The sequence below is a fragment of the Gekko japonicus genome, unplaced genomic scaffold, assembly GCF_001447785.1.
Source record: "Gekko japonicus isolate JY-2015 unplaced genomic scaffold, Gekko_japonicus_V1.1 scaffold6, whole genome shotgun sequence".
NCBI classification, from domain to species: Eukaryota; Metazoa; Chordata; class Lepidosauria; order Squamata; family Gekkonidae; genus Gekko; species Gekko japonicus.
The window spans coordinates 2,935,588-2,962,377 of NW_015166417.1; the positions used below are offsets into that span (position 1 = coordinate 2,935,588).

At 43.8% G+C, this 26,790-nt stretch overlaps 2 protein-coding genes across 3 annotated transcripts in view; one reads left to right on the forward strand and one right to left on the reverse strand.

The window, feature by feature from the left end:
* The window catches only part of NMRK1 (nicotinamide riboside kinase 1), a 15,376-nt gene extending 13,723 nt beyond the window's left edge, over positions 1-1,653 (reverse strand). The window contains exon 1 of the mRNA XM_015411570.1: positions 1,601-1,653. The gene's annotated coding sequence lies outside the window, so the exon portion shown is untranslated. The remainder of the gene's footprint in view (positions 1-1,600) is intronic.
* Positions 1,654-1,925: 272 nt separating this feature from the next.
* On the forward strand, positions 1,926-26,497 carry OSTF1 (osteoclast stimulating factor 1). Of its 2 annotated transcripts, XM_015411547.1 has the most exons (10): positions 1,926-2,285; positions 11,681-11,727; positions 14,689-14,739; positions 14,853-14,916; positions 17,157-17,210; positions 18,129-18,236; positions 18,759-18,808; positions 18,902-18,980; positions 23,977-24,075; positions 24,834-26,497. In XM_015411547.1, exons 1-10 carry the CDS (start codon positions 2,252-2,254, stop codon positions 24,890-24,892), a joined length of 645 nt encoding a protein of 214 aa, XP_015267033.1. In that variant the 5' UTR covers positions 1,926-2,251; the 3' UTR covers positions 24,893-26,497. The 2 variants fall into 2 exon arrangements, with proteins under 2 accessions (XP_015267033.1, XP_015267034.1); XM_015411548.1 differs by lacking the exon at positions 23,977-24,075.
* Positions 26,498-26,790: the final 293 nt, after the last annotated feature.

A 26,790-nucleotide genomic window follows, 5' to 3' on the forward strand; every position in this document is an offset into this window, starting at 1 on the left:
GTGCCATCAGGAGGTCCACCAGTGGGGCCAGGACATTAGAAGCCATCCCACTGTTGACCCCCCCAAGCACCAAGATGACAGAGCATCACTTGCCCCAGAGTCCCTATCTATACCTTGTAGTAGCCACTGATGTGGCTAATAGACACCTTTCCTGTCCCAGCCCTCTGCAGGCACCATCCCTCCAACGCCAGATTTTTTAAAAAATGTTGGTTGTCATATCACTACAGCATTAAGCTATGGTGATATGTCAACTACTGGTGTGTTTTTTTAAACCCTCCCATGGTGCTGTGGAAATAGCAGCTGCAGGAGGGGGACAGGGCTAAGACAAGAATAACAGCACTTTTGTGGGTGGGGCCTGCAAAAATGCACACTCAGTGTGCAAATATGATCTTTCCAAAAAGATCCTACCAAACCGGGTTTGAGAAAGATACGAGTGGGGGAGAGGAGGCACAGAAAATGGGTGATTAGGGGACAACATCATGTGAATGCTCTACAAAACCCAGCCCAGTTTGGACACAAAATTTCCATGTGAAAGCAGGATAATTCTGATACAATACTTTTAGGTACAGTACTATCGTTACAGAACACTAATAGAGCTAAAGATGAATATGTTACAGACACTTGGTCTTTGATCTCTTAGGAATCAACTGCTGCCAAGCCAATGACAGTGTTGAACCTCGGCAGTGATGCAAGTTAAAAGTTCCATATCAGCAGGGCACACTTCCAAAACAAACTGACAATGAACTATGCTTTAGTAAGTTTGTAATCATTAAGTGCCACAAGACTCTTTTTTGTATAAAACTAATATAACTACCCAACTGAAAAAGATCAAAGGAGGAAAGTCTGTACGAAAAAATAGACAACGCAAGTTGCAATGTACACTCTTGTCTATTAGATACATGGCTTGATTCTTTTGGTGACCCCAGATGTATTCTCAAACTATTCACATTTACCTCTACAAGAGTCAGGTTGCAATTAATTGGTCCCAAACGCTGACTAGAACATGCTACTCAATACAAGAGGAGGCTTTGTTGTTTAGCAGCCTCACCAAGAATTATAATTTGCACATATAAGAGCTCTCCGGAGTGTTCAATTCTATATGTATTTTAGGAACCTGTTAAGTCCAACACCAAACAAGTCCCAATTAGTTAAATGAAACTTGCTTTTAGCAGCCTTTAGCAATACAGCACAGAAACAACTTTAAAGAGGGGTGGCGGTTCAAGTGCATTCTTATGCCTACATTTTTCAAAAGCAGAAAATACAACAGTAGATTTACACACTCATACACTTCTGAAGTTTTGGGTACTTACCAGAGCCATTTTTCCTCATACACCATGCAGAGGGGTCAAATCAGCAGAGATATCACTATTCGCTATGCACTTATAATAAAAGGGCTTCAATTACAATTGCCTACGAAGTAGCTACATCAGGAACCAACAAAGATGTCTGGATCTGAAGTGTGTGTGTACACGAAAGCGTACACCTTGAATAAAACTTTGTCGGTTTTAAAGGTGCCACTGGACTCCCAACTTCATTCAACAAGGATGCAGTAAAATAACTAAGGACTTCATCGCTTGTTACGGAAACCAGCTTCCCTTACCTGTTTTATAAATAACCATGGGAAAACGATCGTCCACGCTACGACAACACCAACCTCTGTAAACCCCTTTGCGTTTATCTTAAAAGGCCTTAGCCCCGCCCTATGGGAGGCGGTGCAACATAGGCAGAGATTAACTGTTTTCTATGTAAATACAACGGGCCGGCAGATCCTATTGCTGTGCTCTGATTGGACGGAACGCGGAACAGCCCCCTCCTCTTGTCACAGAGATTCATCCCACCCATCTTTCGGGAGAAGCGGGGAGCTGTGACTGGCTCGCTTCTTCCATCCGTCCCTCCCCGGGCGAGCCACCTTCTGGGCTGATTTGTCCAGTGCAAGGCGCTGCTCGCTCACTCGGTGTCTCTCTGGCAGTTTCTCAATACTCGCAGTGGCGCCTTGCAGGCTCTAGAGGGAGCGGCGCTCAGTGTCCCCGTTTGCTAGCGCTGGCGCTACGATCCCTACTTCCTCATCCCTGCAGAAGCAACTTGTGCGTTCGGCTGGGACGTTCACCAGGACACCCAAACCCGCCCAGGGCTCTCGGTCCCGACTCGCCGAACCTGTGCTAAGGGCGGCAGAGTTCCCGGGGAAGGAAGCCAGGAGCCCAGCGCTTCACTCGCCGGCATAAAAGATTCTCCCTGCAACTTCTGCACAGCGATGTCCAAGCCGCCACCTAAACCAGCCAAACCAGGTAAGGGAGGTGCCCGCGTCCCAGTCCCTCCTCCTCTTCCTGGTAGCCGTCATCTTGAACCTCTCGGGCTCTCCCGTGAAGCCCCTCTGCGGGAGAACGGAGGCAGGGAGACGACCGGCTTGGAAGGGGGAAGCAGCTAATCGTTGCATGCTTGCCCGGGGGGGGGGGGGGGAGGGGGGAGAAGTGCCTACTGACACGTCACACGTGGCTTGTGCTTTTTAGCAGTCACTGCCACTGAAGGAGCGCAGGACATGCTTAATCCGGATTAATAGTTAGGCGTTTGGCACCCAGAGTGATTTCCTTCGCCGCCTTGGTCTCATTGGCACCGTTCGGTGAAGGATTGCACTCTGGGGCTGGTCATTTGGAAGAGGGGGAGGGGAGTGTCTTTTATCCGGGGTGTGGCTCCGCAAAAAGCTGTTAGTGTCAAAAAAGAAGAAGAAAAGCGTCGTTCTCCCCTCCGGCCTAAAGAGGAGCAGGAAGTGTTGCATCCTTCAGGCGGGCTGTGGAAGGCGGCGGCAGCGGCACTAGCCGCCCAGCAGCAGAACAGCTAATGCAACTGCTATCGATCGTGCGATCTTTTTACACGCTCCGCTGTGGGACATTTGTGGTGGCTCCACGTCTGATGCATTAATGCGGCTTACTAAGCAGACTGAGCGCCAAGCCTTTCCGTCTCCCCACCCCCGTGGCACCATCAGGCGTGCCACAGACAGAAAAAAGTTGGAGCCGCTCAGCCGACCCCTGTCTGGGAGGGTGGGGAGACAATAAGAATGGAGGTGTTCCTACAAGCAGCCTGTCTTGGCAGTTATACTTTTGAGGTAGCAAAATACGACTATTGTATAGAGTTCTGGCATTGCAGGATTTTTTAAGTGCTCCGAAGTTCCCTATCTCAAATATTTGCAAGGCAAATAATAATAAGTACTAGCCCGAGATGCACTGCGGTCTTTAGGATGTGAAAAGTGTGTTCCCTGTCTGACATGTGCGCACACACAGAACTTTCCTCTTTCCCAATTAAGATTTGCTCTGTCATTGAAATTCTAATGTAGTGATATTGAGTGGCTCTTTGACTTGTGGCTCTTCTGGGCACTGTTCCCCATTTTTCAGGGAAGTGGGCACGGTCTTGCCTGGTTACTAGGCGTTCCCACATTGAAACAGCCACTGGTAGAGGCAGGGATAAGCTGTGAGCCTCATGCCAAGGATGGAAGTGAATGTGGCTCTTTTTGTGTTCATCTCTTGCCTTGAAAACCCTTACAGGGTTGCCATAAGCCAGTGATGTCGAACCTATGGCACTCTGTGGGCACACATGCCATTGCCCCAGCCAGGCCCAGACCATTGTTAAAGTGTCGAATTCTCTGCCAAATAATTTTAAGTAAATGAAAGCATTTGGGATTGCTTTCCTTACTTTGTTTGGATCATCTTAAGTTAATGTATGGGTTATTTTTTCTAAAGTAAAACCTCAGTATTCAGGTTAAATTGCCGTGTTGGCACTTTGCGATAAATAAGTGGGTTTTGGGTCGCAGTTTGGGCACTCGGTCTCTAAAAGGTTCTCCATCACTGCCATAAGCTAATTGCTACTTCAGGGCACTTTCCACCGAGTGTGAATGTGGCTCTTCATGAGCCTTAGAGTACATACCACTCTTCTAGAGGGAGCTGTTCTATTGAAGTATAAATTGTTTTGAGTAGCTGCTAATTGTTTTGAGTAGCTGCTTCCTACAAGATCACTGTTGGATGGATGAACCAGCATTTATTTATATATTTATTTAGATTTTTATACTTTACTTTTTTATACTCCACTTTTCTCCTCAATAGAACTAGCGTTACCAAGGTCCAGATGGGAACTGGAGTTCTCCCAGAATTACAACTGATCTATAAAGATCAGTTCACCTGGGCAAAAATGGCAGCTTCAGAAAGTAGTCTGTTGCATCACATCCCTGCTGAGCTCCCTCCCCAAATTCTGCCTCCCCAGACACCAAGAATTTCCCAAGACAGAGTTGTCAACCCTAATGGGGACCCAAAGTGAATTATATTGTTCTCCCCTTCCGTTTTATTACGATGACTCTCCTGTGAGGTAGCTTAGGCCAAGAGTGTGTGACTGGCCCAGGGTCGCCCAGCAAGCTTCAATGGCAGAGTGGGAATTTGAGCCTGGGTTTCCCATATCCTAGAAGGAACTCTAACCACTGTACAACCCTGGCTGTCCCGTTTGTCCCATGTAATGGGCCTATGAGAGATGCCAAGCAGGCAGCTGACATGAGATGCCTGCATCCAGCTACTGAGACATTCTTTGCCCTTTGTAGCAAGCCAGAGAGGGAGACTGTATATGTTACAGTTGCCAAGCTATTGCCCAGTACATTCTTCAATAACCTTTGTGCATGTCTAAGGACTGGGAACAGGACTAGTTCTCTATCCAAACCACACAGTCAGCTGGTTGGCGCAGCCAGTGGGGAGAGCACTACCACACCACAGGGGCTTGGTTTGCTCCTGGTCAGCTTGGCATGAAAAGAAGCACTGGCGTACTTTGCTTGGGCTGACAGAAGAACCTGATCAGTCCCCAGTTGGATGGGCAGTTTTGAGGGTCCTAATAGCAAATGGTGGCAGATTCAGAAGCCTCTGATTCCTTAATTCTCTACCTGTGACATGAATTTACAAACATCAGTTTCATCCCACTGAAAAAAATAAGATTGGATTAATTTAAATGCAAGATTAGTGCACTTTTATTTGAGATTTATAGTTCACTCTAATGAATGAAGCTCCCCATCCAGTTTATTGCACACACTTATGGGATTACATAAAGTGAATTTTAAGGTACTGAATCTTTTTCAAATCTATCACCTTTTTCAAATCTATGACCTGTCACCTACTGTCCAAGATTCCTGTTGGAAAAGAGGTGCTGTAAGTAAGATAACATTTTTATAATCCTCTGTCAGCAAATTCCAGCTTTTCTTCTCCTAATCATTCTAGGAGCAAAAATGTCCTCCAGCAAGCTTAACAATAGGTGTTGTGTGTTTTCTGTCACATGTTTTCCTGTTCATGTCTGTCAATTTGTATGTTGGCTTTTCAATAGAAACTTCGAATTATATCTTTTTGGAAGGAAAAGGAGGAAGACTAAAGATCACTTCTAAGAGTCAGCAGATTCACTTCTAATTAAAAAAAAATCAGAACAGAAAGTCTAAGATACTTAATAATCATTTGAAGTGAATATTCATTAGATATCTAGATCGATTTGTGTGGTGGTTATTTTGTGATCAATCTGCATATACAAGCTGAGCAATAGGATTGCTAATATTTGGGCTGCTGTTTACTAAAATACAAAACATTGTGGAAAATATCCAAATAACTGAGGGGGGAAAGCTATTTAGGTAGCTGGTCCTTGCACGTGCATATGTTGTTCCATCTTACAGGATTGTAATTTTGTTTCAAAATACTAATACTAGTTTTGTTTCAAAATATTGAGTAAATACTAATTTAGGATTGGTGCCAGAGAAAACTTACGCAGATCTAATCAGAATCCTATGCAAGTCTACTCAAAGGGCCGCATTCCCAGGAAAATGTTCTTAGGATGCACTGTAAGTCCAAATTGCCAGTCATTTCCCCCTTTTCTGTCAAGTAATAACATGTATTGGGGGAGGGGAAAGAGTATTTATTTATTTCACTGGCCCCGTTCATACGAGGCGTTTTGGGCCGGGAGTGGGCTGGATTGGAGACGGAGCAAACGGGCGCGATCTGGCTGGCGTTGCGCTCCCGTCTCCGATCCGGCCCTTCCCCCAATGAGGCACGTCAAAAGTGAACCACCTACCCGAGGTGGTTCATCCGGACGATGCGCCGCAAGCCGGACCGTCAGATCGCTGGCGTGTCTTTGCGCCGGCGCATCCCCGGCTCCTAGCCAAACTGCGCATGCTCCGACATGCGCAGTTCGGCAGGCTCCCCGTCAGGGCCATGTTTTCTCCCCGGCGTCTGATCGTGCCAGGGAGAAAAGGCGCCGCGGCCAGGGGATCCGTGGGATCCCACCGCGGCGTCTCAACTTTGGCGCGGCTTTTAAAAGCCACGCTTTTAGAGGCTTTTCCCCTGCCGTGTGGCAGGGGCCACTTATAGTTTGCCTTTCTCCCCAGTGGAGACCCAGTTGTATCCTTATAATAGCCCTGTGAGGCTGAGAGGGTGACTAGCCTAATGTCACCCGGCAGGCTTTCATGGCAGAGTAGGATTTGAACCTGGGTCTCGCTGATACTAGCCCAGCCCTCTAGCCATCACTCCATCACTCATCACTCCATTGTTATATGCTCTGCTATCCAGACTGTGTTGATGGTTTAAAAAAAAAAAAAAAGGGTAGAGAAGAGAGGGAATACTTGATCTTGGAAGGATCTTTAAACACCTCAGAGTGCTTTTGTGTTCTCAGGACAAGGGCCAATTTTGTTGATCCCTTGGTTTTAGCTAGGATTGTCCTGGCCAATCCTTTTGCAAGGTAAAACACTTTTTGTTTTGTTTTTAAAAAGAAGCAACTGAAACTGCACCAGCTGCCATCTTTGAAGCAACAAGTTCCATTGATTCCAGCTAGATTGCTCTGGACGCTGTTTTGAGAGTGGTCTCCATAATCCAAGCTGCTCAGAAATACGATGCAGATTCTGGTAGCAAGGCTGCAAAATATACAAATAAAAGTTGTATACTAAAGAAGCTGATAAATTCACTAAAAACTTCCTTTCTGTGTTATGTTTGCCATCCAAAGGAACTTCTGAAGCGTTCAGGGGTTAGTTGAAGACAGATTGATTTAGGACTGCATTTTGATTGATTTAGCTTTTATTATTGGCTGTCCTAACTGGGGGTTTTAATCTGAGACTTTTATAGGTTTATCATTGTTGTGAGAAAGGTGGCCAACAAATGTTTTTAATAATAATAATAATCATAAAAGGGTCATAATGGTCCAACCTTGTGTCTTTCACCTCTGATTCTTAGGAAGGCTCCAAGCTCAGAGTCCAGCCCCCAAATATTTTGGTACTAGAATAAGACCCCTACAGTCTGATCAAACACAGATATTTGGTCCCAGGAGCTTAGTTATGTGCAATGCAGAGTAAAGAAAGGGAATAATTGTGTATTCCTTTTAAGCTGTTGAATTCTGATACTAGGCTCAGGTAGGTCTTATTGCTTCACGTGAACCTGCAGGACCAAAGGGTTTATAGATGCTTAGTGCATACATAGGATTTTTTTCCAAGTGTTCATCTGTATGATCTTAATAATTCTCACACACCTTCTAAGGTATGTCAGTATATTATCTTTAAAGAGGGAGATTTCAGAGGTTGTGGACTTGTATTCCTCTCAGAAAGTCTTGTCGATATCGTTATACATGAGCAGAATTGCACCATCTCTTCAGTAGTCCAAACCTATAATGATGTCCTGTGACGTCCTCGTATTGCATCAGCCCTTCATCATTTCCTAAGTGGACATGAGCACTCCACCACAGGCCTGTTACTTGCAATACAGAAGAAATTTCCGTTCCCCCTCCAATGTTGAAAGCTTTTCCGCCTTAGAAGTTCAGCCCGACCAGGAATGTTGAAATAAATAATTTCATATGTTAAATATAGGCTCTTTTGTTGTGTATATGTTTGAAAGGAAGTTTCAGGGGAGAATAAGGAAGACAGTCTCACTTGAATGTAAAAAGTATTGAAGAAGGGAATAGTTTTAAACTTAGAACTACAGGATGATACAATGAGGTTGAGGTAAGGGGAAATAACTGGGGAAGAAAAGCCCTAGTGTTCAAACACAGTAGCCTGTTTGTTGGGGGGAAACACTAGTGCTTAGTTGAAGGCAGCACTCCCATAGTTCTGTGCGGATTAAAAAAATCTCAGATGGTTTAAAGAACCATTTCCCCCATATTGGATATGGAAGTTACATGTTAAATTATGATAACTAATATTTTAATGGCATACCAGATGCTGATTTGTGTGTGTGTGTGTGTGTGTGTGTGTGTGTGTGTGTGTGTGTGTGTGTGTAATTTATCTGATCTTTAAGAACCACTGATTTTTGTGTGTACGAACTTCAGGTCCTAGGCATAATTCTAAACAATCCCTCTTTTGAGTTGGAAAAATAGTTTGAAAATGGTTTTGAACAATTTCTTTGTTGCCTGTTCTGTTATTTCAGGGAGCAAAAAGGAATCTTGGAGCATCGTAAAGACTAAGAGATTTGTTGTAGCACCCACTTCCATGGGCTAGAACCTGCTTCATGCCTCTGATGAAACAGGATGCCTGAAAGCTGATGCTACAATAAATAAATCTGTTGTTCTTTAAAGTGCTAAAAACTGTTTGTTTGTTTGTTTGTTGTTTCCTGTGGTAACAGACTGACACATTTACCCTACAAAAATATGTAATTCAAGGAGCAGTATTGTGTAAAAATCCAAAAGAAATCACTCTGGTCTTGTGTGGTTTCTCTTCATGTAAGCATAAGGAAACACTGAAGTAATTAGGTCATAATTTTCTCCCTTGTGAGTTTATTATGGAAATAAATGGAGTGAAAATTGTGATGCACTTTATAAATTAACACCTGATCTTCAACTCATTTATTTACATTTCAGTGGAATTTACTTCCAAGTAATGGTAGCTTCATGAAATCAGTGCTCTTAATCCTTTTTGTTTTTACCTCTTTCTGCTTCTTTTTCAAAATTTCTTTGTGTGTTTTTTTAAACTGCTATAAAATCCAATGGTGTGTATCCAGTCATCGGCAAACTGAACCCCGTGGGACATTCCTATTTTCCCTGCTTGCTGCAGCCCACTAAGCCTCCCCAAATCTTGTTCCCGTGGATCAGTGGACCCTCAGTAGCAACATAGGGGGCAAAGTGGAGATCTGTGGTAGGTGAGAGAAATCACCACCAGCACCCTCTTCCGAAAATGAAAATGCCATTCTGTCAGAAGAATGATGTTAGTTGGCTACATGCCATTGTTTTAACCTGTGGAAAATTTCTTTAGTCAAAAAAGGGAAATTAAAAACAAAACAGAACCCAACACTATGAATCTGCAGTTTTCAATATGTAGATTGTTTGGGTTATTTTAAGCATTTATGCTTTCTAGCCGTGTGTACCGCATACGTAGACTCATTTGGGATGCTGTTAGAACACAAGGGGTTGGCAGTGGCGGGTTACCACCTTCTCTGTGTGAAGTTGAGTGATTTGGGCATAATTAGACACTAGCCCAGCTAATTTGGGAGGCAAACTAACCACGAGAGGAGACCCATATCTATTTATACATGACCCCTGTGATGGATGAGAGGCATTGGGGGGGGGCAGGAGATGCTGTGACAATTAAGGTGATAGAGGGGGGCATGGTGTCTCTGTGACTGGGAGGATGTGGGGAAAGTCCTTGCCTCTGGATAGGAAACATGCTTTCCAGCTGATAGGGAAAAACACACTAGCCCTTTATGTTAATACTTCTTGATTGGAGGGTCCACATTTTCACAGGCTTGAGTCCAGGACCTGACATCCAGATTAGCTAAGGGCCCTGGAGCACATAACAGGGTTGAAAAGGGGAGCAGTTCCTTTGTCTGGGTTTGTTTGTTTTTTGAGTTGGCTAGGGGAGCTGTCCAATGCTCCCTCTAAGCTGTGGAGTCTTGTGAGCAAAAATCCTACTTTGTGAGCTGCTGGCATTAAAGTTGTGAGTGAGCGATTTGGCTACTGCATAAATTAGTTTGCTCTGGAGCCATCCTAAGACAAAAATGTGTGAGCTGGAGGCTAAAGAACTGTGAGCCAACTCACACTAACTCAGCTTAGAGGGAACACTGGAGCTGTCTGCCCTGTGTGTTTTGCCATGAAGGATGACAGAGGGGAATGATACTAAAGAGGCTGCAGATGCACGGGGTGGGGGGGGACATCATGCAACTAACAAAGACCAGATATACCATGGATTAAGCATCTAGTTAGTAATTTGCCTTTTGTTTATTTTGCTTAGTGCTTCTAGATCTGTTTTTATAGTACCCGAAGTTTGTGCCTTGCAGAAATAAAGTTATTTAATTAGAGAGAGTCTGCACAATCCCTTACCCATCTGCCTTGGCTACCTGGCATGCTACAATAATGCACCCCTGTGGCATCAACCTCAGGTGACCCATGAAGGGGGTGGATTTTACCTAAGGTGATGGCAACAACAGAAAGGGGAGGGCAAGATAGCAGCTAGTCTGCCCTACAAAGTGACTGAGTTCATCACAACCCCATTTAAAACAAAAGAAGCTGGCTATAAAAAAAATGGAATACATCAGGGGAACTAGGCTGACTGAGCGCCAGGCAGTATATTATGTACAGATGCAGAAGGAAGTACTCTGGCCATCACCATTCATATGAACCTACCTTATGTTATCCTATGTAGCTCCATGTTATTTGCTCCACCTGGTAGCAGCTGTCCAGAATGTCAGGCCTAGGAATATCCTTCCCAGTCTGCTGCTAGAGATGTCAGGGACCGAACCTGGGACCTTTTGCTTACAAAACATGTCCTCTACCACTGTGCCAACAGCCTCTCTCCACATTTCCAAATCACCCACTTATAGCGGCTTTTCCTGTTTGTTTGTTTGTTTTGCTTTTTAAAGAAGGGAAACAGAAATCATTATATGCATTTACATGTCATGTGTACTTTGGCTCTGAATAGGGAGTCAAGAAGCCTTCAGTTCAAATGTCACCTTTTCTATGAACTCATTGTGGAATTAGGGAAGCCATTTTCTCATCTCTTCCCATCTATTAATAATAATATTGATCTACTTTGCAATGATAGGTGATGTATGTGAAGCATCTTGAATACTAAAACAAAGCTTTATCAAGTGCTGGAATTATTTGCTGGTCAAAAGTACAGTCATTTATTAATGTTCCCACCCGAGGTCTATTACCAGTTCCTCTCAATACCTGGATTTGATTTTGGATTGGTATCACTTTTCATCCCATTGTTTAACCCTCTTCTTACATTTTTGATTAATTGACAGTGTTTATAAAGGAAGGAGAAACTTGGGTTTGCTGTGTAGCTCTGTCTGAAAGGTCTTTCTGTTTCTTCCTAACTTTCTTCCTTATGACTTTTTTCACAGCTTCCCCATTTTGCTTACCATGTCTGGCTCAGTGTCCTCAGTGTAATGATTTTGTCTTGCCTAAATCATCAGCTAGTAACGCTTCCAATTATTCAGCCACAATAATTGTTCACCTGGAAGAAAATAACTCAAATCCTGGTTAAATGGTCACCTAAGAGGTTTTGTCAGTGAGCTGGCACTTGAACCCAAGTCTCTTTGGTCTGTCCAACAGTCTAGCCATTGTATCACATTATTTTTTGTTCGTTTGTTTTTAATATGATCTGGGGCTTAGTTGTCTGGGCAGGCACACAGTTACTTGATTCATTCTTCCTAAGGGAAAGCAGTACCATGATGCCTTTAATGTTTTCTCCCCTCTCTGTTAGGGCAAGTCAAAGTCTTCAGAGCCTTGTATACATTTGAGCCCAGAACAGTAAGTACATATCTTCCTTTTTCCCTTCAAAAATACTGGAAAATTAATTGTGAATTGTAATCATACAACTGGGATATAGATCATGCAATTTCTCTTTTGCCTGTAGAAGAAAAAGAACAGCTGCAATCTGATGCTCTGCACATGCTCATGAGTAAGATCTTATTTATAGGATTGGGTGTTTAATGACCTACACCTAAAAGCAAGTAGGTCATGTGCAATGTTCCCTCTAAGCTGTGGAGTCTGGTGAGCAAAAAATCTACTTTGTGAGCTACGGGCATTAAAGTTGTGAGCCAGCGCTTTGGCTCTTGCATACATTAGTTTGCTCTGGAGCCCTCCTTCCTGAGCAAAGACAAAAATCTGTGAGCCGGAGGCTAAAAAACTGTGAGCTAGCTCACACTAACTCAGCTTAGAGGGAACACTGGTCATGTGTATGTGTAGGACTTAGCTTTTTGCACACATGGGCAAGTACTGGGGTTTGCCAATGCATGCTGACAGCTGAATCATGCATAGCCTAGTACATGTATGTAATCAATTCACTGTGGACTAAAACCCACCACATGTTGTCTTTTCAAGCAAGTTTCCAAGGCTCTCTGTATTCCCAAGGGTTGTGTGAATAGGTCCTGTTCTGCTGGTCTAGACTCAGTTTAAGTTATTTCTGAGTAAATGGGGTGAAGGAATTGTCATCAGCAATAAGCATGTGAGAACCTGGACAAGGGTAGTTTCATAACTTCAGAATATAAAACATGAAAGACTGTAAAAATGTTATTGTGCTTCATCTTCTGTTACATTGCTACTCATGGAGAAAATGCATATCTAAAGCTGAGTCATACAAGATTGTGGTTAGTCTCCATTTGAATTCACTAAAGAGAAAGCATTAATTTACAGTAATTTAGGCTGAAATTCAAAGGACAGTTACTAAGGAGTAGGCCCCATTCCATAACATAGGACTTATTTCTGAGTAGACATGTTTAGGATTGTGCCATTAGTGGGCACACATTCATTGGTTAGTGGATAAAAAACAACACAAAACACGTCTTTCAGATGTTGGAATCTTTTATGCTTTCTAATTTAGCACGTATTCTGTGCAGTCACACAGAGGGCTATTTTTACATCCTGGCAAAAAGCTTTGAGAAGGTAACCTTCTCTTATACATCCTTTCAGTAAGGTTTGCAGAATGAGCAAATGCTGAGGATTTCTATTAAAACGGGGAATTCCCTTTTTCTAAAGGCTGTCTTTTTAGTGAATTGCATGCTTGAATTAACCCCTGTGCTAAGTCTCCATCCAAAATGGGAGCCTAGTTATGGTGTAATTATATAGCAGTTTACCACTTTTTAGATGCCTGATCCATGCATACAGGAGTAGTGGTGAAGTGGCAAAGTAGAAAGGAATTACCACCTCAGATACCATGCAGGTGGAGAACTTGCACAGGTTCTGTGTCCTCTCTTTGCTTCTTGTGCTGTTTTTCTGTTATCAGGGAAATTTAACCTGCAATCTGATATGGTTTAGACACCTTCTAATCAATGCTCCCTCTAAGCTGTGGAGTCTTGTGAACAAAAATTCTACTTTGTGAGATACTGGCATTAAAGTTGTAAGCAAGCAGTATGGCTATCTGCATAAATGAGTTTGCTCTGGAGCCATCTTTCCTGAGCTAAGACAAAAATGTGTGAGCCAGAGGCTAAAGAACTGTGAGCTAGCTCAGACTAACTCAGCTTAGAGGGAACACTGCTTTTAATGGTACCATTTTACCATGTTAGGTCTCTGCCACCTTGCATCAAGGTGAAAGCATCTATGTAAATACAAAAAAAAATCACAAACAAGTGGGGTCATCTACCAACTGATAACCTTCTTGAACCTCCCTCTTCAGAGTTCCACTATCTACTCATTCTTGTCCACGCTATACTCTATCCACCCACCCACCCCGCCTCTCCCTTTCCATTCTGAAAATGCTGGGAAGCTGAGAGGAAAATTGCCAGGCCAGCCACAGCCTCCAGAACTGCACTTTGGAAACTGTGCACAGGCTCATCTTCTCTTTCTGTCTTTCTTAGAAACTGATTTTTAAAAAAGAGAACACCCTGAAAGGTTCATTATATTTGCTTGACTGGAATAACACAGCTTGGGTTATGTCTCTCTGTCTGCCAGAGATGGACAGAAAGAATGCCAGTCAGCCTTGCTATCTTTGCTTACCTGGGTGAACACAGCCGGACTTGTTCAGTCACCTCTTTCTCTTTCCTAGCTGAGAGAGAGAGAGAGATGCAGTGAGGTGATCCTCCTTACTCACTTGAGGTGGCCAGGCAATTGGCTTTTTGCCAGGCTGGGTTTCGATGTCTGTATTGGGCTCATTGAAATTCCCTGTAACACAGAACAGATGGCTGCTCTGTCATCTGAAGGCCCGGGAGCAATGACATATTTCCAGGTGTCAGAAAACAAGATACCACTGCTAGCCAACATAAGAAGTAGAACAGTAAATAGCATGTTGACTTTGAGGTAGATCAGGCAAGGGGGTAGGCTGTGTCTGTGGTGTGTGGGTGCATTTGTGTGAGCCTTTATCTGTTTGTGAATGATTTCACAGGAGACGTATAGGTTAAAAAATTGTATGCTTCAGTTCAGCATGACCCATTAATCTAGTTTTGGGTAGTAGGCTTGAACAAGATTTTTTTAAAAGGGGATGAAAAGTGAAAATCATTTAATTAAAAATTTCTTCCATGCGGGAAAGGAGAGATGGAGTTTGTAAGAAAAGCAGTCTCTAAACTTCAGCCTGCTGTGAGATGTAAAGATGGTGTACATGGCCATTGCTCCTTGGTGCAAGAGAGAAAGAGGCCACACCCATTTCTTCCTAAAGCACTGTCAGTCAAGATTTTTGGGACAGGAGGCTCAAGATTGGATGTCAGCCACAAATGCTGTGCCTCCTTTATGTGCAAACCCTTAAATCATCACATGAATTCAATCTGTTTATTGTTCCAGCCAGATGAACTGTACTTTGAAGAAGGGGACATAATCTACATTTCTGATATGGTGAGTTTGTAAATCACAATATATTAACCACTAGTGTCGTATTATGTAAGCGGTGTGGGGGCTTTAGTGGAATAGTAGCTTCCTGTTTCAACACTGTATTCTTTTCCTTCCAGAGTGACACAAATTGGTGGAAGGGAACCTGTAAAGGCAGAACTGGACTGATTCCCAGCAACTATGGTATAGTCTTGACTTGCTTTTGCTTTTAAAGATAAACCTCATTAGCATGGGTGTGAAGAAAAAGGAACTGATCCTTCATGTAGACTTTTAAAAGGAATACCTGCAAGAGAAACCAGGTGTTGATCTAGTATCCTACTGAAGCACTACCTCTCCAAGGTGCTTGTTTCTTTTCCTAAGAGCACTGCAGTGGGGATATTGGTTTTGATTAGTGAAACCAATTGAAGGTGAAAAGGTTTACCCCCCCTCCGCAATTGTTGCTGCCCCAGTCTCAGTCAGGGCTTCAAATGGCTTTAAAAAAAAAGATTCAGTCACAGATCTCTAAGCATCTATTCTCTTTTGACTCCTAGATTATGCCAGAATTGGCCACCAGTAAATAAGCACTTGGTATAGTCTATGGCAGTGGTTCCCAACCTTTTCAAGTACAAGGACCCCTTTCTAACACAAAATTTTTGCAGACTCCCCCCCCCCCATGATAGTAGTTGTACTATTTAGTATCCATTGATTGCGAACAAGGCTTTTTTGTAGAAAAAGCCCAGCAGGGACTCATTTGCATAATAGGCCACACCCAACAGCAGAAACTCATTAACATATTAGGCCACACCCCAACAGCACAGCTCATTAGCATATTAGGCCACATCCCATGCCTTCCCTTGGCTTCCCTGGGTGCCCTGTGGCTGCGGGGCACCTGGGCAAGCCAGCCCTTGGAGGGAAGGGAAGGCAGTTTAAACTGTCTTCCTTGGACTTGCCCAGGTGCCCCTTCCCTCTGTAGCCACGCATGCAGAGGTTTTGGCTGTAGTGGGTGTGGCCAACTCTGAAGCCAGCCGGAACTCTGTTCCTGTGTGTTCCTACCCCAAAATAGCCCTGATTGAGAAATTATATGCAGACAAAAAGATGAAATCCTTAGTGCACATATGGAGTCACGGACCCTTACAGTAACTCTACACCCCACAAGGGTCCCCGGCAAGGGTGTAGACTTTCCAATTTCCCGGGGGGGGGGGGCTGGGGCTCGGCCAGAGGCATTGCTGTGCTAGGAGCAAGGGTGGCCCCCGGGGGAGGCTGAGCACCTTCTTGAAAATTTCGGCGGGGGCTGACGCCCCACCGCCCCCACGAAGCCCCCTTGCTGGCAGCCACTGATCCATGGTAAAATGCTGTTTCAAGAGCATGCACTCTAGGAAATATACTTCTGTGTGCTCTTGTGCACCATCTGGTGGAAGCAGAACAGTTTGCTGATAAATCTAGTTGGTCAGCCGTGTTGGTCTGAAGTGGTACAACAAATATAGAGTCCAATAGCACCTTTGTTGGTCTTAAAGGTGCCATTGGACTCTGAGTTCGCTGATAATGCATTTTTAATGCTATTTTATTATAAGATTTTTTTAGGAAGGTAAATTAGAGGGAACAAGAAGGGGAACCCGCGATACGGGGGGGGGGAGTTCCACGTGGAGGAGAAATAAGCAGCCACAGGTGAGCCTCCCCCCCCGTACCAACGGCGAGGCCCACGTGACTCCCCAAATGTGCAGGAAAATCTCTGCCCCCCAGGTGCCCCCGATGTGCGGATATAGATATCCGCATTGCAGGGGGCACCTTGGCTATTAGATATATAGATGTTCACAGCCTTTGTACAGCTTAAAAGCTAAAGGAGGGACAGTACTGTCCTAGGACTGAGAAATTAATACTGTGATTACCATTGCGAGCCATTCCTTATTTAAAGACATATTTTTAAAGTTAGCTTTTGTGCCAAATTTTAAAACATAAGGATTCTGTTTCATTGCAGGCAGCATCATTCACAATGTGTTGTTGTTTTTTAAAAAAATCTTACTATCCACTATCCATCCCACTCTGCTCAATATTTATCACTCTGTCCCTTGGAATTGCATAATATGTCTTAGCGATAGAATATAGACATATGGATGGAGGACAACTCATCACTTAGAACAAGGGATCTCCAAGACAAGAGTTTCAGGGTACCTGTGGAAATTCCACAGAGTTTCATGTAAGTGGGATCTCCCCAGCTTCTCTTCAATCTGTGCAGTTCCACTGCATTCCTGTTTCAACTCCTGACAGCAGAATGAAAGGTTTTGTTTCTGTAGAGTATATTTTACTCCAGTGGGTTGTTGAGAAATATTAAACACATAGGAACTTAGAGGGAAGAAATAGTATCCTCTGTCTCGGGGCCATTTAGCAAGAAAAATAAATTGTTTATGGTTGAAATGTCTTTTTTGTTTTCTTTCTTTCTTTTTTAGTGGCTGAACAAGCAGAATCTATTGACAACCCACTACATGAAGCTGCCAAAAGAGGTGGGTCTGTAGTATGCAGGTCTTGATGGGCTTATGTACTGAGTCAGTAGCACATTGCTATTACTAAAAATGTGTTTGGTAGTGGTAGTTGCAATAGCAGCAAGACCTACAGTAATTCTTTAGATTACTTTGAGTCCATTTGGTCTGTTCTCATTGAATTAGTGGAAATGATTAGACTGGTGGGCGGAATTTAAAAAACAAAACAAAAATAAATGCTACAAGTGTGGGAGGAGAGTATTTGCTTGATTTTTAAAGAAAAGAATATTTTTGGTCTGTTTTTGCTAATTTCAGTATTTTGGATAAATGATTCAGTCTCTGTATTAATTATCTGATTAAACATGATACTCTTTTTCCAATTGAAAAGAGGGAGTCTAATTTTTCTTGGTACAGCACATGTTTTGTGAAAGGGAAGCTGAGCTATGTGATGGAAGCGACTGGATTGCTGCTATTGTGAATTGGTTTAGCAAGTATTTTGAATATGTGGGGTTTATTAATAAGTGTTTTTCTTTTTGCCTGCACCTGCATTTAATGTAAGCCACTTTGGGTCCCAGTGATCAGCAGAAAAGTGGGATAGAAATACTTTAAATAAATAAATCATTTTGGGACACAACACATGATTGATTTCTGTTTTAGTGGTGTTTTAAGTGCATAACTTTTTGGGGCTGGGATCTTTATCAAAAACAAACCTTTGCTTTCAAGAAAAATGTAGAATGAAAAGTAGCATTTACTTAAGCTATTTCATTCGCACAACAATGATATGATCTGGTAACTTTCTGCTGGAGGGGCATGTGATATATTGAAAAGAATTTAAACATTTTTGCCAGTCGCTTTCACTGAATGATTCCCCCTCCCCCCAAAAAAAACACACTCACACACTCACAAAGCAGTGTTATGTGAAATACAAGTTTTGTCTCTCAGGAAACTTGAGCTGGCTGAGGGAGTGTTTGGATAACAGAGTTGGTGTCAATGGATTAGACAAAGCTGGAAGCACAGCCTTATACTGGGCATGCCATGGAGGACATAAAGGTATTCTGAAACATAATCAATATTGCCAACCATTTACTTGTATTCTCTGCTTCCTAAGTTAATAGAGCAGCTACTACTTGGTACAAGTAACAGAGTCAGAATTCCTAGATTATTCAATTTGAGTTAGGGAAAATATTAATTTTTAAGTGCATAATCTACCAGTAAAATACAAAAAAAAAGCTTGATCTAAAAGCAAGTGTTCTTAATCCTAACAACATAGAAAATATAATTTATTTATTTATTTATGCTTTCGACTTGTATCCCGCTCGAACCCCGAGGGGTCTCTTGAGCGACTTACACAACCTCAAGGAAGTGAGAAGGAGAGGAGAAAAAAGATGTTATGTCATCGCTTTTGTATTTTGTTTTTTCCTAGGTACTTTACCAATTCTGCTTTCATGGGCTTTTAAAGATATGGGGATTTTTAGCTGGTCTTAATGTTGACTTCCATGCTGTAATTTGAGTCCAAGAAAGCAATTTTCAGTTTCTCACGAGGTCCTCCCCCTTTTTTTTTGCTTTATGTAGACATAGTGGAAGTGCTACTGACACAGCCAAACATAGAACTAAACCAACAGGTAAGTATTATGTACTAATATGGTTAGTTGCCATTGGCATGGATAACTTTTTGTTATGTATTAACTCTAGTTATTTTCCTTCTGTCTTCACAGAATAAACTGGGAGATACAGCTTTGCATGCTGCTGCATGGAAAGGCTATGCAGATATTGTAGAATTGTTGCTGGCAAAAGGTACTGATCCATCCATGCTCTATCACAGACACACATTTGCATGGTCAGTTTGTTGTAAACATGGCTGCTTTCACACCAAAGATTGCCCATGTTTCAGCCATCCAGCTTGGGGGGGGGGGGGTTGCATTTCCATCATATTCTCTTTCTGCCCAGATTATTACCAGTCTGTTCCTTCCACATGAGAAATCTGTTTTATTTTAAACATGTTAAAAAAATGTGTTTTTTGGGTAGGATACTATAAGCATGGGCTGAAGGGGAAACAGTGTATTTGCAGGATTTTGGTGAAGAGTGAGTCACTCTTTTCATTTGTTGGAATTACTCTTTCATTTGGGAATAGGGATGGGCATGAACTGGAAAAATGCGATTCAGTTTGTGGTTCATGGCGTGCCTGGTTGGGAAATCATGAACTGTTGCAAACTTTTAGGTGCCAAAGTGATTTGATTCCTGATGGGGTAGAACATCACACACACACACCCAGCATGCTAGAGACACCAAACTTATAAGAGATCTCTGGCTGACTCTCTTCTACATGCCTTCCAAGTTTGGTGAGGATTGGAATTACAGGGTCTGAGTTACAACCTCGCAAAGAAGGTGCCCCCAGGAAAGTGCTTTCTAGGGAAATGACAGGTGCAAGTTCAAGAGGTTCAGGAGTGTATAGAATGGGCCCTGTTCAAGATAGAGGCATCAAATTCATAGTGGACCTCCCCCTGATCCTCTATGTTATGTGCAGATTGGATTTAGGGGGTCTGAATTACAGTTCCCCAAAGAAGATGCCCTCAGGAAAGTGCTTTTTGGGGGAAATGTCAGGTGCAGGTTCAAAAGTGTATAGAATGGACCCCCTGCAAGCTACACAAACACAGTGCACAGGGAACCTCACCCTGTCTCCTGCTCCCCTACAATCTCTCCAAGTTGGGGGAAGATTACACTTCTGGGGTCTCAGATACGGACCCTCAAAAAAGGTCTCCCACATGTATACCTTCCCACCCCTCCTGAGTGTGAACCCCTCTGTGTGCCATGAGGGTGAACGTGGGTGCAAACGGTACTCGTTTCACGCTCTCCCCAGTAACTCCTGTGTGCCAGGTGTGCCACACCCATGTCCAGAGGGGCTCAGTCCCCCCAACACTTGTCCTCCTCCGTCCTCCACAGGTACTGGCAAAGGGTGCACTCAACTGTGTTGCTAACAGAGGAAAGAGTGTCAGCCAGGGAGGAAGAAGAGGCCCACTTCCTCTCAGCAGGGAGAAGCAGAGGGGGAGCAGGAGGCCCTTCCAAGAAAGGCTCCCCACACTTGGGCTGCAGTGGGTGGGACATTAAGGCGGGCCACCTTCCAAGAGGTCGAAACAGCTATGTGGAGGGCCCAGGCAACGGTCACTCACCTTGTCAGTGAGATGATTGCTTTGGATGGCCAACCTTTCTTCCTCATGAAGGACGTAGCCTTTTTCCAGCTGCAGTGGCGATGGTCAAGGCTCAGCTCTCCAGAGTGCAAGGCAGAACTGTGGACTTCATGGCAGATCTCTGGAGCAGCCAGCAGGACTGTCAGGGCACGGCCCAGGCCCCAGGAAGAGACAGTTCTGCCACCAGGCTACAAAGTGGTTCTGCTCCATGTGCAGGGGATGCATGCAGACCACACATTGCTGCTATGTGATACAGAGTAGTCTGAGGAAGTGGGTGGGCGGCAGCAACATCGTCCGTGGCTACATGGTCACGGACACCAGCACCAGTGTGCCAGCAGCAGTGAAGGATGTGCACCTCAAGGGCATTGTCTGTCCAGTACACACACCTCAGCTGTTGGTGAAGGATGCTCTGGGGCTGGGGAGCACTGTCAAGGCCACCTGGGATGCTGCCCCCTTTGAGATGCAGTCCCTGCTTGAGATCTGCTGGCACCTGGCCGCCCATTTCTCACGCAGCATCAAGTCTGCCCGTCTGCTGCATGAAAGGGGGAGGGGGAACTCCACTTTTACTATGATTGCGCATTTGGTGGAGCATAAGAGCACAGTGCAGGATGTCGTCTCCTCCATGACCATCCTGCACAGGGAAGAGGAGCTCAGTATCGGCTCCATCGACTGGCTGATCCTCTCTCAATCGGTGCATGTCTTCAAGCCCTCCAGGACACCATTGATGTGCTGTGTGCCCATGTGGCAAGCTTGGGGCAAGTCATCCCCCTGTTTCGAGGGCTGGACCAGGCACTGTCCTCTGTCCTGGAGCCGGGCTCTGAGGGGATGGCTGTTCTCCCATAGGTTGGCCTTGGCAAAGAGGTTGCAGGTGGGCATCACCACCAGGTTGCATCCTCTCTGCAGTAAAGGGGAGTACAAACTGTATCTGTATCTGTGACCCCCAGAATAAAGGCAGCATTGCTCTCCTGAATGCAGAGTGTGAGCTTTGCAAAGAAGCACAGAGCCTATGGGCCAACAGCCATGGCCAGAGACAACAGAGGGTGGAAGAGGTTGGGGAGGAGGAGCTACAGCCCAGCACCTCTGCCTCAAACACCCCAACCAGGGAGAAGCCCCATTACTGGTTGTCAGTGGTGGACTGGGAGGTCAGCAGCTGTGGGGATGCCAGGCGGGCAGTGGCAGAGGTGATGGTGTGGGAGTACCTCACCAAGTCCCCTGAGCCCGCCAATGCTGATCCTCTGGAGTACTGGTCACGCAAGGCTGTCATGTGGTCTGACCTCTCTTGCCTGGCAATGAGTCTCCTCTCCTGTCCTTCCATCAGTGTTAGAGACATTCTCAGCCTCCCACTGCTTGGCATGAGCAAAGAGACAGGGTGGCTCAGAGCACTGAGTTCACCTAACTCCCAAACTGCAGCCGGAGAGAGGAGTTCACAATCAGGAGGGTTATAAAATGTGGCTCCTCAGCCAAGGTACCCAGGCTTAGAACCCTGAGTCCATCTAACAGCCAGCCCTGACCTGAATAGCCCAGGCTAGCCCAATCTCGTCAGATCTTGGAAGCGAAGCGGGGTCGGCCCTTGCTAGTATTTGGATGGGTGACTTCCAAGGAATACCAGGGGCATGATGCAGAGGCAGGCCATGGCAAACCATCTCTGAAACGTCTCTTGCCTTAAGAACAAGTCTAGCTCACCACCTAGGGGTGCATAATGTTAAAGGAGCTAGAACTTGTGACTGCCAGACAATCTTAGGCTCTCCTGGCTATACTACACACACTGCCATACAATAATTATTATTACCTAACACCCAAACCCCAGAGGGGAAAGGTGTTCACTATCAGGAATAAATGAATGTGCTCTGTTGTTATCAAGTTCCCTGCCTCTCTGTCTAACTGCCAACAGCCAGCAGAGGAGAGGGTATGGAGCTGAGGGTATATATAGCATCCTGATCCCATAATGCAGAATGGGAACTCAGTTAATGGCAGCCAGCAGTGCGTGTTAAGCTTTGGAGAGCCCCTATTAGCTGGAGAATTCTGCTTCTCCCCGGTTGCTTTGATGTTTGGTGAACATTTTAGTTGAGCAGAGAGAATCTGTCTGGAAATATATCCATTCATGAACCGCCACGAACAGCTTGAAAGTTTGTGGAAAGTATGTGCTGGTTGCCCTGCCATGAACTTTGCTTTTTGAACCCCAAACCGGCCAAATTTTGTCAAGAACTTTAGTTTGTGAGCTGGTTCATGCCCATCCCTATTTGGGAATTTGCACAACTGGGCAAATTGGGATGTCCAGAGATGCCTCTGTAAACACCTGGAGGTTTTGTTCTTCTTTTCTTTTTTTTAAGAAGAGAATCCTCCACACCTCTGCCTGCTATTTGAAAAGGCAGAGAATCCTGAGGGTCACATGAGAACATAGTGTGTGTGTGGGGGGGGGGCGCTTCAGTACAGACTGGGTGTGGTAGGGAAGCCACATCTAACAGTGGAGAGAAAACAGATTACTCTCTGCCATCTAAAATACCTGTTGCAGGGGTAATTTCCATACCATCGCATCAGCAACCTGACTTCTATGGAAAATATCTTTGGTCCGGAAGCAACCCAGGCTGATTTCTTAGGTTTGTTTTGTCTTCTGCAATGCAGTTCTAATTTGCATCTTGAGTTCAGATCCAAAGAAATCATTGATTCTTCTGTCATTAACCATGACAAGTTCCATGGACAGCATTTCTCAATGAGGTCTGAAGTCAAAGTTCATTGGTCCTTAAGGAGATTTAGATGGAAGTCACTTGTGTATTCTACATTATTATTTACATGGTCACAGCCAAGACGTGCATTTTAGTTAACCGAAATGCAATTCCATCTAAACTCACTGTTACAGAGCAATCCTAGAAAACCTTTCCTGGGAGTAAACTCCACTGGACAGAGCAGAGTAGGATTCTGAATAGATCTAGCCCTCTGAATGCCATCAGTGCTGGTGAGCCGTAACTACTACTAAGGTTGCAGTAGATCTGAAGAAAAATGTCCTGTCTCCTTAATAGAGGCTTAATGTGTAGAAATGGGCAACTGCTCCTTGGCATGGAAGTAAATAACATTTCCAGGTAAATAACATCCCATTAAGCCTCTACGAAAGGGACAGAATGGGGTTTTTCCCCCTCCAAACATTTGGCAACACTGGCTGTTACCTCTGAAGCGTATATAGCATCTTGTGAAACAAAATCTGCATGTTCATCTATAACATGGCTCTTTGGTCTTTTTGTTCACTTAAAAGGAAGGATGGGGCAATGCTAGTTTTGTTATAAAGTTCATCACAATTATGCTACAAATTATTTCACTGAGCTAGCTATGGTAATCATCAAAATTATACATAGCAGAAGACTAGAATGAATTTCTGGTTTAAAAAAAAAAGGAAATTGTCACTGGTTGTGATTCTTGATGGGCACAAATGGCGGCACTCTATCCTTTCTCATCTCTGTGGTGAAAGCCTCATATGCTTTAAATTGGAAGTTCGGGGGCGGGGCAGAATTTCAATTTTAAACCAGAAATTTCCCCAGTGACCATATAATGTATGAAATCTTTTTTTCTTGTTTCCATGAATTAACAACTTCCTGGCTTTTGTTTTCATAAAGAAGCCAGAACAGATTTAAGAAACAATGAGAAAAAATTGGCTTTTGACATGGCTACTAATGCCGCATGTGCTTCCCTGCTTAAAAAGAAAAAAGGACAAGGTAAGATTTGAAGGGTTTCCCTCCAATTTTCCTAGTATATCTGTCCAAGTATTCCAGGTATCCCTGTATTAAATTAATTGTGAAGGTCCACAGATCACACTCTGAAACAGTTGCGAAAAGCTGCAATCTGAAATGACGTTAGTAAAGGTCTCTTCGCTGCAAACAGGGATTATATTGCACTGAAGTCAGCAAGGATTTATAGATCAGTAGGGATACGTGACACCTAAAACAGAATACCCTGATTTTCACAGAACATGTGATGCTCAGATAACAGGTTGATTCAGCCGTTTTTCAGAGAGCTGGGACAACATTATGATGTGTAAGCAGCAGTTTGTGAATTGTGCAGCCATGAGGATGGTTACAGTTACCATATTTTTTGGACCATAAGACGCACTTTTTCTTCCAAAAAAAGTGAGGGGAAAAGTGTGTGCGTCTTATGGACCGAATACTGAGCCCCAGGGTTCAGAATATTTTTTCTCCTGTTTTCCTCCTCTAAAAACTAGGTGCGTCTTATGGTCAGGTGCGTCTTATGGTCCGAAAAATACGGTTTCAGGTGATATTGGGAAGAGTCCTTAACAGGACAGTTGGATGACTTTAAAGCAACAGAAGCCTAGCAGAAAGCAAAAGTGGGTTATAGGATCCCTCACATTTTATGATACGATTGCTTTATCACATCCCTCACACGATGGTTGGTTGTCACCTCTGTTGCCATTTAGCTGTACCAAAATGAATAATCGTGTGTTGTTTCTTCTTTACAGACATCATGCGAACTTTAAGTAATGCAGAGGAATACCTTGATGATGAAGACTCTGACTGAATTGCCTTATGCCACTTTAAAATCTACACTGTGCAACCTTCCTCTCACCTCCACCTTCCCTAAAATCCTTTCCATCTGTAACAACAAAAATGTACTTTCACATATACTGTAATGAAGTGTTACAATATCATTGCTCTTTCGCAACTGACTCTGTATTAGGGGTCATGAATGATATAGTTTCAAACAATTTTTCTTGGTGAGGAATATGTGTAAGATGGGTTTCTCTACCAAATCTCTAACCTTACTGGAAATGGGTATTACTCTTTGAAAGCAGGGCTGCTCCAAATATTTGGGATATACAGAGATCATTCTATTTGCAGGGCAATTAGCCATGCTAAAATGTTTCCGGAAAAATTAGTATTATTTTACAGAGAGGAACCTCTCAGGTAGAAGATGTGCTTTTAGACACCCGTAACACCCTGGTGTGGCTGTGTGGAATTAAAGCTGAATTCTTTGCATGCAGAAGCTCCATGGGGAACCAAAATGGTAAAGGGCATACAGGGATTGCTACCAATGGTACATCCTCCGTTGCCTTGTAGGAGAATATGTGGAGGATTAGAATGACTCTCCCAGGACATGAGTGGTACATGCACACTTCCCTCTTGTTGCCTGGGAATATCCATGGTAGGAAAGATAGCATACCATAGTAGCCTTGATCAGGGACACAGAGTTAATAATGTTGGCAGGAGGCAGTGAGCACAGTTTGCTTCACTGGCCAGCACAAAAAGCTGCAGATCCCACCCAAATGGTTGCTCTGAGGATGTAGCGAGGCTGAGCCCTTCCTTCCCCCTCCATTACAACTGCAGGGGGACAGAAAATGGGCTCAGAGATGGCAGCCTTCAGCAAGTAGTCTCTGATCCCAAATTCCTTCCCTCACAGTGGTCACATTGAAGATGTAAGGATGGTGATCTCTTCCTTTCTCTCTGGAATTCTCATTGTTCATGCCCCTTATGAATTTTGTTAGCTCCGCTCAACTTGTGTGTTTGTGTGTGTATAAATTTTAAATGATCGTATTAGGAGAGGTTAATGGATGAAATATCCTTGACCTTCCGACTTTGTGACTCAATCCTGAAAACCTTAGACAGGCAGTATTCTTTTTGAAGGTAGTCATTAAGAACTTTACCCTTAGCCAAGCTGGGTACAAACACAGTCCTGTCAGGTAACCATCAATTATTCTGATCAGCTGTTGAGTAAAGAGCGAGGAGCAGGGGAGAAACTTTATATCCAGCTCTTTACAGGCCTTCCCCAATAGCTGATGGGTGCTGTTGCTACAAACCGCCCCAACCCTTGAGGAGCCATGCATGTAAAGCAACCACTCACAAGGTCCATGATTCGGTTAGGGGTTATTGTGCAGAATCCTGTTTCTTTCTGTGTTTGCCACCCTACTGATTGGGGGTGCTTATCTGGTTAAGGAGCTTGTTCTTTGACTTGAAATGATAGCGTTAACGCTTTAAAATGTTTTTGTGTTCATACCTGTATCATGGAGGAAGGGAATGTTTTTCACTTTATCTTGCCTTAAGAAAAATTATTCCCTCTTGCTTTCCCATTCTGTTCTTCCTGTCCCCCAAAGAGTCTTATGTTGTAGTTTTGTTTCTAAGGTTTTTTTTTAAAAATCAGATCTGATGTGTTTCTGAAATAATTTTAAGTAGAAAAACCATGAACCAAAAGGATCAGCAGAAGAAGATCCAGTCCAAATAAATATTTTTAAATGTTTTGAAATGTTTTGTTGCATTTGCTGTTAAGAACATAAGACTTGCTTGTGTTGCCATGAATAGCAGCAAGGCTTGGTGAGTTATAACTGCAATCTGAACAGTCTAGTAAAGATGTACCCAAGCAAGCTAGAATGTGCAGTCTTATATTACTTTTTAATGTACTTAATACGCTTTGCTTACATTATA